Source organism: Chelmon rostratus, chromosome 15 (genome assembly GCF_017976325.1).
Source record: "Chelmon rostratus isolate fCheRos1 chromosome 15, fCheRos1.pri, whole genome shotgun sequence".
NCBI lineage: Eukaryota > Metazoa > Chordata > Actinopteri > Chaetodontiformes > Chaetodontidae > Chelmon > Chelmon rostratus.
Window position 1 is genome coordinate 8024254 of NC_055672.1, and position 16619 is coordinate 8040872.

Below are 16619 nucleotides of genomic sequence, written 5' to 3' on the forward strand. Positions count from 1 at the left end.
ATATTGAAAGATAATAAAGGCAGCTGAAGCATCCGTCTCTGTCATCTCGATTCTCTCGCAGCCCGACAGTGTGTGTTTGGTGCGAGATGAGTAGCGGTGCAGACCGGTGACGCGGCCGCTCAGCTGCAATCCTGAACTGTTATTATTTAACACATCACTCCGAGCTGCAGAAACACTCTGATTGTCTGCCGAGATCCCAGTGCAGCGTGTTTTCACCGCACAGTCTGTGCTAATGTGTCTGTAGGTGGATGGACAGTGTTGGTATAAATATCCTCAAACATGCATCTGTGTGTGTGCCTTATGAAGGCTGATGACTCATCAGCAGTACAGTGGCTCGTATCTTTGTAATGACGCTTCACGATCGGACAGTTGCAGAAAACGGAGGAATATCCCTCATCCCTCGATGTCTGCGTCTTCATTCATCCACACATCCACCCTCCATTCGCTCCTCCGTTCGAACTTCCATCACTGCATTCATCCATCACTTTATCCTTCCATTCATCCTTCTCAGTTCTTACATCCCGGCTCTGTGGATCTTGGTCAGTCCACCAGATTTTACAAAGTGTTCCTGAGTCCATGCAGTAACGTCTTTATCCAATCACATGTTCACAAAGTGGTGAACCTCGCTCCATCCTCGCTTGTGAGCAACTGAGCCTTTCCAGGATGCTCCTTTCTTACCCAATCATGATACTATCACCTGTTACCAATAAACCTGTTTACTTTTGTAGTGTTCCAAACAGGTGTTTTTGGAGCGTTCCACAACTTTCCCAGTCTTTAGTTGCTCCTGTCCCAACTTGTTTGAAACATGTTGTTGCATCAAATTCCCAATCAACAGATATTTACAAATTTAATGAAGCCGATGAGGTAAAACATTACATATACTGTCTTTGTACTGTTTTCAACTTTTCAACTATATGTCACCAAGGATTAGCAAGTTGTCACATGCTGTTTTCTTTATGTGTTAGCGTCCCAACTTCCCACCGCCTTAGCCTCTCTTTTTTAGCGATTAGTTGAATTTGAATGCTTTTTGATGCATGAAGAGTCACGCTGCCAAAGTACGATAAGTATTTTTGCAACGAATGGTTAAAACTTTGATGTGAGTCTCCTGAATTAAACGACCAGACACCTGCAGAACTGATGACATTCCCATCAGCCTCAGCTGTACTTTGTGTGCTTCCATCTTTCTATATTGTGCTCGTTGTGTGCTTTTATGCTTCCATATATCAATGCACCCATCTTTTCATTCCTCTTCTCCCCCAGTGTCTCCCACATTCCACTTCATATTCACCCAATATAAAAATCCTTCCTTTTTTTTTCGTCGCCCATTCTTGCGTCCCTCTGTCTCCCTTTTCATCCACCCATCCATCTATGTGTCCACGGATCAATCCACTTTTCAGTCTATTCATCATCCACTGTCTCCCTCATTCTGGCCCACTTCGATCCAAACACCAGTCCTGCAAGATCAGTTCTGCCATTCCTTCTCTCTGATACTCGTCCATCCTTCCAATCACTACAAGCTTCCATCTGTTCTATCTTTACATCCCACTATCAATTCATTCATTCCTCTTTATCCCATCTTTTCTGTCATATTCCTTTTTTGCTTCGTGTGAGGTGAAGCACGTTGCCATTAATCCTGTTGGTTGCTGGTTCCATGTCCTTGAGCACACACTGGACCCCAAACTACCCCTGATAATCAGGCCATCACCTTGCATGGAAGCTCTGCAGCCATAAGTGTGTGTGTGCGCGTGTGTGTGTGCTTAGGTAGAAAAGCACAATATAAATGCAATCCATGTATCATCCCTCAAACTCCTTCCTCCTCCGTCTCATTGTTCCTCCATCACCTCTCCTACCTCCACCAATCCCTGCATCCTCCTATCTCTCAATCAATCATCCATGCATGTTGCGATCCGTCTGTTCCCACATAAATCTACTTGCCATCGCTCCCTTCTCCATCCCTCCACATCCACCCGTCCTTTGATACTCCCTCCATATTCAATCTTTGCTCCTCCCATAACTTCCCCCGTTAGGGAACTTTGATCTATAAGCCTCATGATCTGCATATTTAGTACAGGCCTTTACACCTGGCAGTTAGGAATGCACTGTGACTTGGGCTTCAGTGCCTTGCCCAAGGACACTTCAACACATGGACAGGAGGAAGAACCGCGGAACACCTTCCATCCATTCTTCTCCATCCTTCCTCTCCTCCTCATCTCTACCACTCTTCTCTACCACTCTCAATCCCCCCGTCAGCCCTTGTTTCCGTTCCTCTATGGCTCCAAAAATCCATCCATCCATCTATCCGTTCCTTCTTTTAATGCGTCCACCAGATTCCCCCAGCTTCTCTCCAACCCCCACCCGTCCACACATGCAGCTCCGGGCACAGGCCCAGACCCTACAGAATAGTCTGATAAGTGACTGATAAGTCAAATGACGATCATGTCTGAACGAGCTGTGGAGGGAGAAGAGCTGTGCACTGACGCTGCGAATCAGTGCCAGAGGAGGACTCGCCCTTTAGTAACGAGACGGATCTGATTTGGCCGAGCAAGTCGGAGAACACGCTGATGATGACGACGGTTAAACAAAGACATCCCTGCCCTACCCCTCCACACACACACACACACATGCACACACTCCCCCACCCCTCCAATTATATCCCTTTGGTTAATCTTCCCTATCGCAATCGTGGTGCTGGCAGAATGAAAACCTTTCTGGATTGTGAGTGCAATGAGTGCTATGAGTCTGCTTTTAAAACACCTCCGTGTGTGTCCTGTTGCCAATATGTTATGCGTTGTTTGTGCACAGTCTGTACGTATTCGCAAGTTTGCATCTGCAAGTGTGCATTCATCTGTGTGTGTCTGTCGCGTTCCTGTAGAGCTGAAACTATGAGTTAATTAATCTATTATTGATTTTAATTCAATTGAAAATTGAAGGTACCCTCTGGAGTTCACTTGTACAAAAACACAGTTACATTTAGGGCCCATCAGAAATTCCATGCTATGCTGTACTTACTCAGTATGTGTATCATCATTCTACAAACTTTTGTGTAAATAAATCGTATTATGTATCTTTTCTAACGTAACACGCACAGGAAAGGCGTCATCGTGGTAACCCATGCCAACCAAACTCACCCTGACGTTACCAGAGGTGGAGCTGCCTTGGTTGCTGTCTACCATTGTTGTTTACATAAATGCTGCGTTGCATTGTGGGATATTTGTGCTGGCATAGCGTTCAGTGTTTGCATACTGAAATATTCACTGGAAATGGCATGCACCTTCATGTACTATGTAGTTCATACTACGCTGTCGCATACTCAAGTGTGTTAGTATGGATTCCGGGCCCCAACATTCTGTGTTTCTCTTCTGTGTGTATCGTTGAGGAATATTAAATACATTTCATTATATATACATTATAAATACATTACTTATTTTTAGCTGTTCTTCTTTCCTGAAAAAAACGTAGCCCCGTCATTCCTTTGTGAATAAAGTTTTTCTTTAAAACTGTATCCTTAGGGTTACTTATCATAAAAACAGGAGACTCTCTCAAATGTTGTGACATAAGTTTATTTTGCGACCACCAGCTTTAATTATTTTAGCTTGATTTCTGAGAAACCATGTTTGGTCTGGTTTGGTGGAAGAGCTCAAAATACCCATGAGCCTCGGCCACAGTTGCTTAGGAGGAAAGGCCACTCAGAGGCTTTGCTCCATTAGCAAATTTAAGACTCTTTTGTGTTTGAATTTTAGCTTAGCTTGTCATTAGTGGCACATATAACATTTTTAGCTCTATGATTGGATGTTTCTTGGCAAAATGCACATTAGGAGTCACAGTTAACAGGTTTTTATGTACACAGGATCATACCTTTAAATGAAAGAAGCAAATATTTGCTCATCTTTTGTATTGACGAGCCAGCTGGGAGAATTTCATGTCAATTCAAGCCACTGAAGTGCTCCAAATGTGAGTCACATCGTCTCTGGAAAAACATCTGATGAATGACTTTTATTTCCAGAACCAGGAGGCCGACTGTGTGGGACCGTGACGCAGGGGGATGGCGTCACAGAGCGGTCTAGCAAAACAATAGGAAACAAAAAAAAAAAAAAAAGAAGAAGAAGAGAAGCGTAGGCTCGTCCAGCAGGAAAGTTCAAAGTTGGCTCAACTTCAGGCAGCTCATAATATGTCATTTATGACCTTTGACAGACTAAACCATGAATTTATTGATCAAAAGATAACAGATCAATTGAAAATGAAGACAGTCAGTAGTTGTTAGTTTGCGTATGTGTATCTCTATTTGTAGGTATTCGAGCTTGCTTGCGTGTGCTCATGTTTGTGTATATTCTGTATGTGGTGTGTCTAAATCTTTGTGTGTGTGTGTGTGTGTGTGTGTGTGTGTGTGTGTGTGTGTGTGTGTGAGTGTGTGTGTGTGTGTGTGTGGCTCCCTCGCCAGCCTTTATTAAATGGCATCCTGTTATCACTGACTGGGGTACGGACCCTCAGACTCACCACAGCTGGGTTTTACACCGCACTTGGCTTCAGATCAGCACGGCTCGGCTACTACTAATGATAATGAAGCAAGTCGCCCACAGCAATTAATGCACTTAGCCGCTAATGATGATTAACTGTGGACTGTATTTGATTTAGGAAGTTGATAAGCTGCCTCCGAACACAAACAGGTTAATTAGTATCATGTCTGGGTGAAAGAGGCTTCAGAAGGAGCCGGACCATTCGTGGGAGACGTGAGCAGCTTCGTTTTGTCCTTCAGAGTACTTCTGATCCCAATGAGACTGTGAAATTTTTGTCCTTGTTTTATGAACGTGAGGGGTATAACGATGAAGACGTCAAAAGGAAGCATTGTCAGTGTGAATCTCCAGAGGCTGAGAGGCATGGGAAGGCTTTCTCCTCTCTCTTCATCCACTGACGCCGTATCCTGTCATGTAATTATCTGCCTCGCTGGATGACTTTTTGAGCCTCTTTTTCCTCTTAATCATATCGTTTAGTTATGGTTTACACTTTGCCGAGGGCATCTGAGCGTGTTGTGCTGCGTCACTGACTGCTAACAATCAGGCATAATCATGCGAATCAACAGTCGGAATCCAAATGCTAAGAAAGGGGGAATGATAGTTCTTAGCATCTGCATCAGGCACCTTCATCATCATCAGCATATTTTATGCTACAACATGTGGATGGTTGGTTGTAGATGATGGTGATGATCATCGCCCCTGACAGGCTGTCAGAATACCACATCTGACTGGGAAAATGTGAGCGAATATAAATCTGTTCCCTCGCTGAATAACTACAACTGAAGTGCATCTTTTAATCACAGCCTCCAATAAAGAAGTCAGTATTTGTGCAGCCTAATATCACATGCATGTCTTAACAGGCTTCTTATCTCTGAGATGACAGGAAAACCTTCTTTAAAAACACTTCGGATGTAAGAAAAACTGGAGGGAACCTCACAAAGGAAATTCAAAACCTGTTGAAACGATCATAAATCCTCCCAACAATGGGACTGTAATCAAGTAATAGGACTGCTAAAGGTCTAATAGTGATGTAGCAAGCAAATATTGACTGCACAAACCACCTGCGTTTATTAAAATGCAGGTCTCTCCTTAACAAAAGGAAATCAAAACAAAAATTTGTGTGGATGTTTTTAACGTTCCTTCCCACTGCGAATAACTGTTGTTGTGGTTTTACAGATATTGACCTTTGAAAGATGCTCTTTGTTTGTGAATCTGGTATTTTTAATGTCTCTAATGATTATTAAGATTCTAAAATAATTCAAGGATTCACTGCTTCGTCTATAAAGTCAGAAATCGACAGAATAGAAGCAGCCTTTAGGCCTCCATGAGACACTAAAAGTCTGTAACATGCTAACAAAGTTTTGAGGCTGGCTGGCAGGCTGAAGCAGGTTTTGTTGTTGTTTCAACGCTGCCCCCCAACTGAAGGTGTCAAATAAAATCCTGTCATCTTCACCTCCGCCATATTGACAGAGGCGTCACAACCTCTTACGTAATATAAATCCCGCCAACTGTTCAGACTTCAAGGTCTGTAAATGTCCCCAATCACTGTGATTTTTGTAAAGAAGAAGATTTAACATTTGTTTCATACACAACAGCAATCTGAAAATTTCATATCTTAAATCCAGATTTTTGGAAAGTCTCTTAAGCGTATTAATAATGATAAATTGGTATATATAATTTATCTGCTTCACAAGTTATTTAAACAGATCCGAGCAAGATGTTGCACTTTGTTTGAATAATTCATTCATCCGTATCTACAATATTATCTTACTATTTTTGTTTATCTTTGACATTTAGGGCTTTATTTATTTAAATACAAGCACTGTGCATTTTTTATTTTTATGTTATGATAATGATACAATTGATGGGAAATGAAAGCAGCTCAGATTCTTTATCATTATCATTAAAATACCAAGTTCTGGCAACTGCATATATTAGCCCAACACTACTTTTATGCTGAACTTGCTATATAAGGGTTTATGTGTAATTATTACCTCCAAACTCAGTCATCTGACAGCAGCTAGGAGTAATAAAGCTTTTAGTTAATGTTGTTCTCATAGCTGGAGATCATGACGCAAAATATCCTCCCATTGTTTGATTTCTATTGGACATTTTTTCCCCCAATAAACCTCGATCGTGCCTTTGCGCCCATAAAAAAAACTACAAAATGCCATATTCATCCCACTACCTCATCCGATTGATTACTCAGTGCCACATATATCACACCTCGGGGTCAATACCCAGCCATTCTCTGAGGCCATCGCATTTTTCTCCTCCATATCAACCTGCTTTCCTCCTTTTCCGTTGCTCATCGCTTTTACCTGTTTTCTCCATGCCTTCCTCCTTCCCCTCCTCCTCTCCTTCTCCTCACTCTCTCTTCCACAGCCCTGTTGTTAGCTGGCGGTAAGTTGCCTGTTCCTCCTCTAAGCATCTCCACTAAGATCACCTCCTCTGTGTGTGTGCTGTGGTTTAAACACCAGCTGTAAGTCTGACAATCACTCCGAGGATGACAGTTTAAATAGTTTACTTCTCAAGACTTTGAGTCAGAACTCATATTTTGAGATGTTTGATATAAATAAGATGCATGCCAACGCTGCGTTCCCCCTCTGTCATTGTTACAAACAACACATGCTCTTTTGCTGCTCTCTCCCACGCATAAATGATGGATTTTCACGCTAATCAGCTGCTAAATTAATCATAAATCCATAAATTATGTTCTCCAGTCAAGAGCGAGGTACAGACACTTGATAACCACCAAGATAAAAAACCTGCAGTTCCGAAATTAGAAATTTAATTACCTTCGCAGGATTGTGTTAGTATTTCTTTCCCCCTTTCCTTGTCAAGGAAATGGTGTCATGTAGTGGTGCAGCACAGAGCAGAGGAATGGCTGGATAATCAAATTTTAAACATGAGCAAAAGAAATCCTGTCAGGACTTGAGGGTACACACTGTCTCGGGTGTGTAATTGATTTAGCTTAAAAGTGTGTGTGTGTGTGTGTGTGTGTGTGTGTGTGTGTGTACGTGTGTGTAGGCACTCATGCGCTGGTATATTATGCATGCATGCATGTGTGTGTGCGTGCGTGCATGTGCGTGCCGACACGCCCTCCTATCAAGGGGACTTGGCTGTGATCTTTAATGGCAACGTTAATATTTAATGGTAAGCGTGTTGTCAGCAAAGAGCAGCAGGCTGGGACTCGGGGCTCGTATAAAAGATGACAAGGTCCCTGCACCAGGTGGCTCAGCGGGGGTGTCACACACAGAGCAGGATGAGAGGCCTTTGGATGCACAAGTGCTCCTTCTTGATAGAGTTTGACAGCACAGAATTGATGTTATGGCGCTCTTTGTAGTGTGCGGTGCACTCAGAAGCTCTGTGAAGCATTGTGGCTGCTTTCTACAGCAACCAGGACAAGTCTGACTCAGATAGAAGGACTGATCAGGGCTTGCACCAGCCATGAAAATCATTTTGTATTCGAAAAAAGAATAGCATAAGGCCTAAAAAGAGGACTGACATTGACTGGGAGGCCTTGAAAGTACTTGATTTGTTGTTGTAGCTCCTAATATGCCTCAGCTGTACATCAGTACTTCACATCCTATCTGTATTGATTAAGCATGTAAAGGGTCAGTTCAACCAAATCACAGAAAACATCAGCCCCAAAGTTCATTCCAGAAATCAGAAATGATCATGCCGTGTCCACTTACTTGCTCTTTCCAGAGCTTTTAACCAGAGTACTCGTTCTCCATCAGTGGATGGAGTTTGCTCAGTTGTCATGGAGATGGCTTGCAAGCTCAACAGCTTTTATGATTTCACGGGCGATACTTATCACTAGGTCCATCTTCATGACAACTGAGCAAACTCCATTCAGTGATTAGACCATGTGACCTAATTAGTTGGATGCAGATAGTTTTAGTTTTTGTTGCACAGGTTTGGAGCTATCTGACTCTGAGATTTCTCCATCTGTTCCCCCAAGAACATAGATCTGCACTAAATATTTGCCCTCGTGTTGTGTTTATGTGCCGGATTGATCAAGCATCCATCATTTTTTCTAACCTTTACATAACAAAGCTGGACCACGATACTTGAAAAAAGCAGCTATTTACTACAATAAAGCTGATATTATGGGACACACATTCACCTTTAACTAGCAGCTTATTAGCATGCATATACCGGCTCTTTATTAGTCATTATAAAGCACTTGTTAATGCCTTATTCTGGGGGTTAGGGTTATTAAGGGTTAGGCCATTAAGATTGTAATTTATGTACAATATCTTCCTTATTTACTACTAATAAGCAGTAATTAGTAGGTAATTAAAGGAAAACGCCTAGTTAATGGCCTACAATTGTAGAATGTGATTATACAGAATAAAGCATTAATAAATATATGACTAATATGGAGCCAATATATGCATGCTAATAAACAACTAGTTAATGGTGAACACGTGTACCTTGATATAAAGTGTTACCTAATTCTTCACTGATGTGCACTGATCAAGAGTGACAGATGTGACTTAAATCCTGCACATAAAACAAATCTTGTCTCTTTGTGAAGCCTGAACCTTAATAAAGGCTGAATAAATTCAAACTGTTAACAGTGAGGCAACCCTCTGATGTTTTGTTTGTATGCTGTGAAGTACAACACAGCATGCTAATCAGCTGAGCGCCTTCTTATTTTGATTGCTATCTTTCTCACTGTGATTTCTCTTTGTTTCGCTCCGTCTCGCCCTCGCCGCTCAGATGTACCAGACAGGAAGCTGACATCAGACGAGGAGGAAGCCAGGCGCATCGCAGAGATGGGAAAACCGGTGCTGGGGGAGCACTCCAAGGTGGAAGTCATTATTGAGGAATCATACGAGTTTAAGGTGGGAAAGGTTACTCTTCAAACAGAGCCTGATTATTGCAGCTGAAACCAGTGTTTTCCACGCAGCTGAGCAGATATACTAACTTCTTCAGCTGCCATCCAACAAGTAAAACAGCTAGACATTTCTAATGTTAGCATTTCTGGAGGAGATGTGGTTCATATGCATCCTCTAACCTCAACTAAAGATATAGCCTCCATATTTGTTTCTGGTGTGTGGTTTTCATCACAAAGATGTCTCTGCCGCCTGCAACTTGATGCCACTGCCATCATGTGGTGAAGCTCATGTATTTCTTTTGTGAAGCGGCCTCCGCTCATGCAGATTCCAGTCTCTGGGTGTAAGTAATGGAGGGATTTCATTCTTGTGTATCACACAGAGCACAGTGGACAAGCTGATCAAGAAGACCAACCTGGCACTGGTGGTGGGAACGAACTCGTGGAGAGACCAGTTCATGGAGGCCATCACAGTCAGCGCAGGTACTGTAAAAAGACGTCTGACGCTACAGGGCTGCACATAATTTCACTGGACATCATGTGTTTCCTTCTATAAACAGCTTTTAGCATGTGTTTGTAAGTGTTGCAGCACAGTTAGTGACATATTTTCAAATATTCTTTATATTGTAAAAGTGCTTGGCCAACATGGAGTCTTGATGCTAAGCTACGCTAACCTTCTCCAACCTCTAAAAAAAATTTTTCTTTAAATTCTACTGGCAGTAGCTTCGTATTTAACAGACGGATATGTGAGTGGTGTCAGACTCTTCATGTAACTCTCTGCATATTAAATGTTGTTATCTCAAAATATTGTCTATCATCAACTTCATCCCAGAAATATCTGTGTCTGCATGAGCCTTCAAAAACTCCTATTAGTGGAATCCCCCCGGAAAGCAAAGCTCTTGAAGCTCTGGAAATATCTCATGCACGTAAGAGAGAAGCCATCCATCATGTCAGGCGACGGCAGCATCAGATCACCCCGCAGCCTGCAGCGCAGCCGCCGCTCTGCCCGCTGCAGTCACAGCCACCATGTAGTGTGCACCGCAACGGCCTCGGCTCGTCACTTTGCTCCTGAAATATTTAATCCAGCGGTGCTCTTTACTTTTTCATCATCCACCCGTGGCTGAAAAATGCATGCGGCTCACATGGCCTGACACTTTGAATCAGCACAGCGTCCCTGCTGTCTGCTGAGCTTCCTGTGAGCTGCTGGGACTCAGAGGACCCCCCGCTCCTCCACCCGAGGGAGGGTGACCAGTTACATTTAGGTTTTCAGCTCTTATAGGGAGACACTGTTTTGCAGAGGAGCTCAGAAAGAGCACAGTTCAGTCTCTTGCTCAAGATCACAAACAGCTGGTGTTGTGACTGAATCTAAGAATTTTTGGTTATGGGGAAATCTCTGCATGAGCTTGTGCGCCAAATCCATCCTACACACTAGTCCTGCACAGTGCTCTTCATACTAACTGTCATAGATACTGTTTTTAGCAACTAGTGTACAAAAATAAAACATACTTAAACCTTTTATACTAACAGGAAATGACAAAATATGTGAAACATCTCATGTGGATCAAACTGCAACTCTGTCGCTGCCAGTTAAACTTAAAGATTTAATGTTTACATTTTGTTTAATCGTCACCAGCTTTTTTCAGAGTTGTGAGCAGCAGAGCTCCTTTCCTTTCTGCAGTGCATTGTGGGACTATAGTGTCCATCAAAAGCACACTAAAATCAACTTTATGTATTACAGTATGCAAACTGTTTGGATTGAGCATACTTCATATTGTCACTTTTCCAGTGTGAACAGTATGAATAAGTATGTATTTTGGAAAAAAAAAGGCCAAAAGCCTCAAAGTGAGTTAGATGAAAACAGTTTGAGAAATCAGGCTGGATGAATTCTATATTATCAAATGAGGTAGAAATATTAAAGTGTAAACTAAAGCAAAGTTAAATATCTGTCATCTCCATCAAAGACATTATTTTTATACATAAAAAATGAGTCCTGCCTTGCAGCAGTTATGTTAATCTATGTATTTGTAGCACATTTAAAGCTGAATGTACACAACAGTAACCTCAGGCTGTGATAAGACTTCTCACCCTGAAAAATAAGTCAATTTGCCGTTTTTAAGTGAATATTGTTCTCTTCTTCCCTCTCTGTCATCCCTTATCTCCTTCATCGATCCTTTATCTCGCCAACGTCTTCCAACTCCTCTCTGGCTCTTTACCCTCTCTGCTCTCTCGCTCAACTTTGTGCTTCATCATCTGTCTTTCTTTTTTCTTCCCCTGTCATATTCTCTTTTACTTTCTCATCTTCCATCGCCTTGTCTTTTTTGCTCTCTGCCTTTCCTCTTTATATTTACTTCCCCTCCTTCACCCCTCTCTCTTTATCTTTTCCCAAATCCGCTCCACTCTCTCCTGTCATCCCATTACGCTCCAATCTATCCCGTTGTCACCCCCTCAACTCCCCCGCCGTCTCCCCCCACACTCTGCCCCACTTCTGCCCAGAAGATGAGGACGAAGAGGACACAGGCGAAGAGCGGCTGCCGTCCTGTTTCGACTATGTCATGCACTTCCTCACCGTCTTCTGGAAGGTCCTGTTCGCTTGCGTCCCTCCCACGGACTACATGAACGGCTGGGCCTGTTTCGTGGTCTCCATCATCATCATCGGCCTGCTCACGGCCGTCATCGGGGACCTGGCGTCGCACTTCGGCTGCACCATCGGCCTCAAGGACTCGGTCACTGCTGTGGTGTTTGTGGCGCTTGGCACATCGGTTCCAGGTGAGTCCTAGAACGGTTGAAAGGGCCCTTTTCTAAAAGCACATCATTGTCAGGATATTCATGTTTGTAATGTGAAAATCTCTCCTCTAAAGTTTTGCATATTAATGCCTTTTATGTCAGTTGATGGATTATATGCTTCTCTGGGAATAATATGAGACTCCATGAGCTTTTGAGACCCTTTCAAACAGCAAACATGCTTCGTCATCAAGATGGCTGATATTCTCATTTCCTCCAAACTGACATTTTCACCCAACAGGAACAATGTGTCACCAAAAACCTTGACTCTGTCAGCATATTTGTTATTAAAGGGCCTACGTGCAGCATTAATAAATCAGCATTCATTTTGGGAAAAAAAGGACTTATAAATATTATCAACAAACAAGACCAACACAGAGAAGACTGCCAGCATCCACTCGCCTTCACTGTACAGTCTATTCTTTGAGCGACAGGTGGGTTTGGCAGGAAGTATGGAGAGTCACTTCCAGTATCTCCTTCAGGAAATCAAAAGATCTAGTGGGAACGGGATGAACGGGAACAGGAGATGTGACAGTAGTCTTCTTGCAATACTCATCCTCTTGATGGACTGTTTCTGGAAAATTAAACTATGAATCGGACAAGAGTGCAGTGATGTTGAAAACCACTTTTCTCAATCAGCTGTGAGCCGTCTGCAGCCTTTCTGCCAAAGTTTGAGCTGTTTGGTTGTGTTTGATGAGACATTTCTGGTGTTTTTGTTTTGCTTGTCTTCCTCACAATGGTTTGAAGTGGGCGTGACTCAGTTTGAGGAGGTGATCTCACAGTTTAGCAACACTTGAATGAAAGTCTAATGACAGTCGTTGGGTTGGTTGTCAGTTAAATCCGATGAAACACACAGTTCTGAAGAAGCACACCAGCTGCCTGAAGTGTAAAACCTTTAATTAATGAATAATTATCAATAATGTAAAAAGGTGTCAAGCTGTAACTGTGATTGCTGCTTATTTAGTTGTGATTGGGTCCTACATGAACACTCTGTTATCTGATAAAGGTCCAACCTGCAGGTTATTTCACAGGAGAGATCTTTTAGTCTGAGCTCCTCTTGCTGGCTTGAGATGTGCAGTATTTTCCTGCTATTTAAAGGGCACATTATTCAGACAGTAAGATCCTCCCACACCTGCTTCACCTCGGGGGGCTTTGGTGGATTTCTGCTGCTCCAGTAGATGGTCTGCTCGCGTGCTTTCACTTCGCACATGAGCTGATCCGCTTCTCCAATTCGCTGAATCTGCCATTTAAATAGGAATGGTGGATCTAAAGGGAAAGGGAGACGACACTCTTTTAACTCATGTTGCACCCAAAACACACCTATGATTCATTAAGAGATTAAATATGACCCCTTAGCACCTTGCACCTTACTTTGCGCCCTGATTATGCTCCATTTCACGAGCAAAAATGGAGCTGGACACACCTTAAATGCACTTGTACCAAACAATTTAGACCATGTGCTATAGATCAGTAAAACAGGGCAATTAATGTTATAGAGGAATATTTTGTATTTGTATTTTGATCACAGTATCTTTTAAAAACTGAAATTATACTGATGGCAGACGTTGTTTTTAGAGAAGTGAAAATTTTTCATGCTACCGCTAGAAGTCACCAGAGTCAGATATTTCCATCTCCTACACACAGGCGCTTTAAAATGTTACATATTAAACCTTTATACAATATGTTTCATAGGTTTTATAATCAATGTGTGACTTTTTGCATTTCCAGGTATGCAGTGATCATGTCTTTAGGATGTACTTGCACTTAAAATGCTTGCTCTTTCTTGACCTTTGAAACAGCAGCTGACCAAACAATCTCACCATCAGGTCCATTAAGTGGCTGTTCGGGGCCTTTTGATCATATCATATGATCTTCCTCAGCACATACATTTAGCACAGTACTCATAGATGTTCAAATTTCCATTTTTTTCTGAGCAATTTAAAGAATGTTTGACATTTTGTGAAATGTGCTTATTAGCTTTCTTGTCAGGATTGAGATTGATGCCAATTTCATGTCTGTAGCATAAACAGTTGTTAGTTTATCTTAGCTTAGTTTAGAGACAGAATAGGATAGGTATAAACTAGAACAAGCCTTGTTCAATCCGCCTACTAGCGCTAACATGATATATCTCATTGATCCCTACAAAGGAACAACAATCTTGGTCAGACGGAGAAGCTCATCCTGTCCTTCTCTGCTCAGCGTATAGTGGATAACAACAGATGATTGAACAGCCCCTCACAACCAAATTATAAATGTGTTTCTTAGAAAAGTTTTGACCTTTTGGTGAAATTGTTTGGTCATCAACATTAGAAATAATCTGATCAAAGTTAACCGGGAATGATAAATACCCTCTTCCTCCACAGATACCTTTGCCAGTAAGGTATCAGCAGTCCAGGACACCTACGCGGACGCCTCCATCGGGAATGTGACTGGCAGCAACGCCGTCAACGTCTTCCTGGGAATCGGCATGGCCTGGTCGGTGGCGGCCATCTACTGGCACATCCAAGGGAAGCCGTTTGTGGTGGAAGCCGGCTCGCTGGCCTTCTCTGTCACTCTCTTCACCATCTTCGCCTTCCTGGCCATCTCGGTGCTGCTTTACCGGCGCCGGGCCCACATCGGAGGAGAACTGGGCGGGTCCCGGGGACACAGACTGGCGACAACAGCCTTCTTTTTCAGCCTCTGGTTTCTTTACATCCTCTTCTCCAGTCTGGAGGCCTACTGTCATATAGAGGGCTTCTAAGCAGAAAAAACTTCAGCGTGAGAGAATACACACATACAGGGGTTTAAAGTACAACTTCAGAGGTAAAAGAGTGAGTTCTCACTGTGGAATTTGGGTCAGTCTTGTATGGTGTGAAAGGACAGGAGAGGTAAACGCGGGGTTTTTCCAGACACCCCCTCCATCTCCCTCTCTCTCTCCCCCAACCCCCTCTGTAAGGATGCTTGGAGGTGTGTATCCTGCCCTCTAGTGCCGACAGGCCTGTTCGCCCTGGCTCCAGGAGAGCTGTCCTGAGCCTGTGCGAGTGTGCTTACAGTTGGGATTGGGTTACCACAGAGTCCAGAAGATGCCAGTTCCAGGGCGGTCCTGCATTCCACTGGAAGAGACTGCAGTCTTATATCCGGAGAGAGTTGAGTTAATCAGAGGTATATATTTTTCTCAACATCTGACGAGAACGACTTTTTTTAAAAAGTATTTTGGGGATAAAAACGCAAAAAATAAATAAAACAAAAAAAAAAAAATAAACACACATACACACACAAAGAAAAAGAGGAATAAAAGAACTATTTTCTGATCTACGTTAAGGAATAACAAAAGATTATATCGTAAATGGGAATATGTTGTTGAGTGACAGTGGGATGGATTCATAGTATTTATTTTTATTTGCATAGTTTCCTAAGGAGCACTGCAGAGTTCTCAGAAATCACACAAAGAAGAAGAGGAGCGACAGTGACACTTCATACTGGCAGATGAATCACCATTAAAACTGGCGAGGAGGAAGAGGTGGACACAGTGAACATGGTCAAACTGCCCTGAACATTACTTCTGTACTCTATACGTATCTATATATAATATATTTCCATATTTTCTGTATATTTTGAATATTTGTTTAAATGTGGTCACCTTCTGCTCTAATAACAGAGGATTGCTGTGGCTAAGCGGGAGGGGAGGGGGGGGGTCAAACTATATACTGGAACGATGTCTTCACATTTCTAAGAGTTATGTATCTTGCCTAGGTAAAAGTATGACATTGTATTTTATTTATTTACTGATATCTTGGTCTCACTCGAGTTTTCACCTTTTCAATCAGAAATCAGAAAAAAGAAAAAAAACGTGTTGCTGCAGAGGTAAATTCAGAGGTATTTTTGTACTGTTCCTTCCATGCACTTTGCTGTATAGTTCTATTTATGGAGACTTCTACTTGTACATGTGCAAAAGGCCAATATTAAAGGTGTCACTATGGACTGAACAGAGTGCCTGTGGAGAGAGGCCTTTGCTGCCCACACCGATCAGCTCTTTGCTCAGCTGAACAACTGAAGAGTTTCTGCCTAAAATGGTTAATTTTAAAATCTTTAAAGCTGCATTATTAGATTTTGGCAGCAGAACAAGCTGAAAACACAACCGAAATCCTGATGCCACGAGTCGTTAGCTGCTATTCTGCTAGCTTCTTTTGCTAGCTTTTTTATCTCAGTGTAGTTCATCTCGATTTATGAAAAAGTTAATAATTTTCCAGTTTTTCACCATCAGCTTTTTAAAATAAATGAGTATCTACTGATTTTATTCACAAATTTAAACAGCAATTGATGTGCTAGCTCACAGAAAGCTACAGCTCCTACTGTGCATTAGCTTATGTCATCATAACTTGGTCTTGATTTCTACTTTATCTATGACATACACCAACATTCTCTTATAATTTCATTTTCCCAACTTTGTAGCTGTAATTTCTGCCATTTTTAAACATCTACACCCTTCAGTGCAGTGATTA

General features: G+C 42.3%; 1 protein-coding gene across 10 annotated transcripts in view; it reads left to right on the plus strand.

Annotated features, from left to right (window-relative positions):
- Window positions 1-14878, plus strand: part of slc8a3 (solute carrier family 8 member 3) — a 98516-nt gene extending 83638 nt beyond the window's left edge. For 4 of the 10 annotated variants that reach the window (XM_041953534.1, XM_041953532.1, XM_041953538.1 and 1 more), the window contains 4 exons: window positions 9243-9367; window positions 9741-9840; window positions 11851-12123; window positions 14502-14878. In XM_041953534.1, the coding sequence (XP_041809468.1) occupies window positions 9243-9367; window positions 9741-9840; window positions 11851-12123; window positions 14502-14878 (875 nt within the window). Of the gene's footprint in view, window positions 1-244; window positions 256-6896; window positions 6915-7251; window positions 7282-9242; window positions 9368-9740; window positions 9856-11850; window positions 12124-14501 lie in introns of all 10 variants that reach the window. The other 6 variants (XM_041953542.1, XM_041953541.1, XM_041953540.1 and 3 more) reach the window with 5 other exon arrangements.
- Window positions 14879-16619: the final 1741 nt, after the last annotated feature.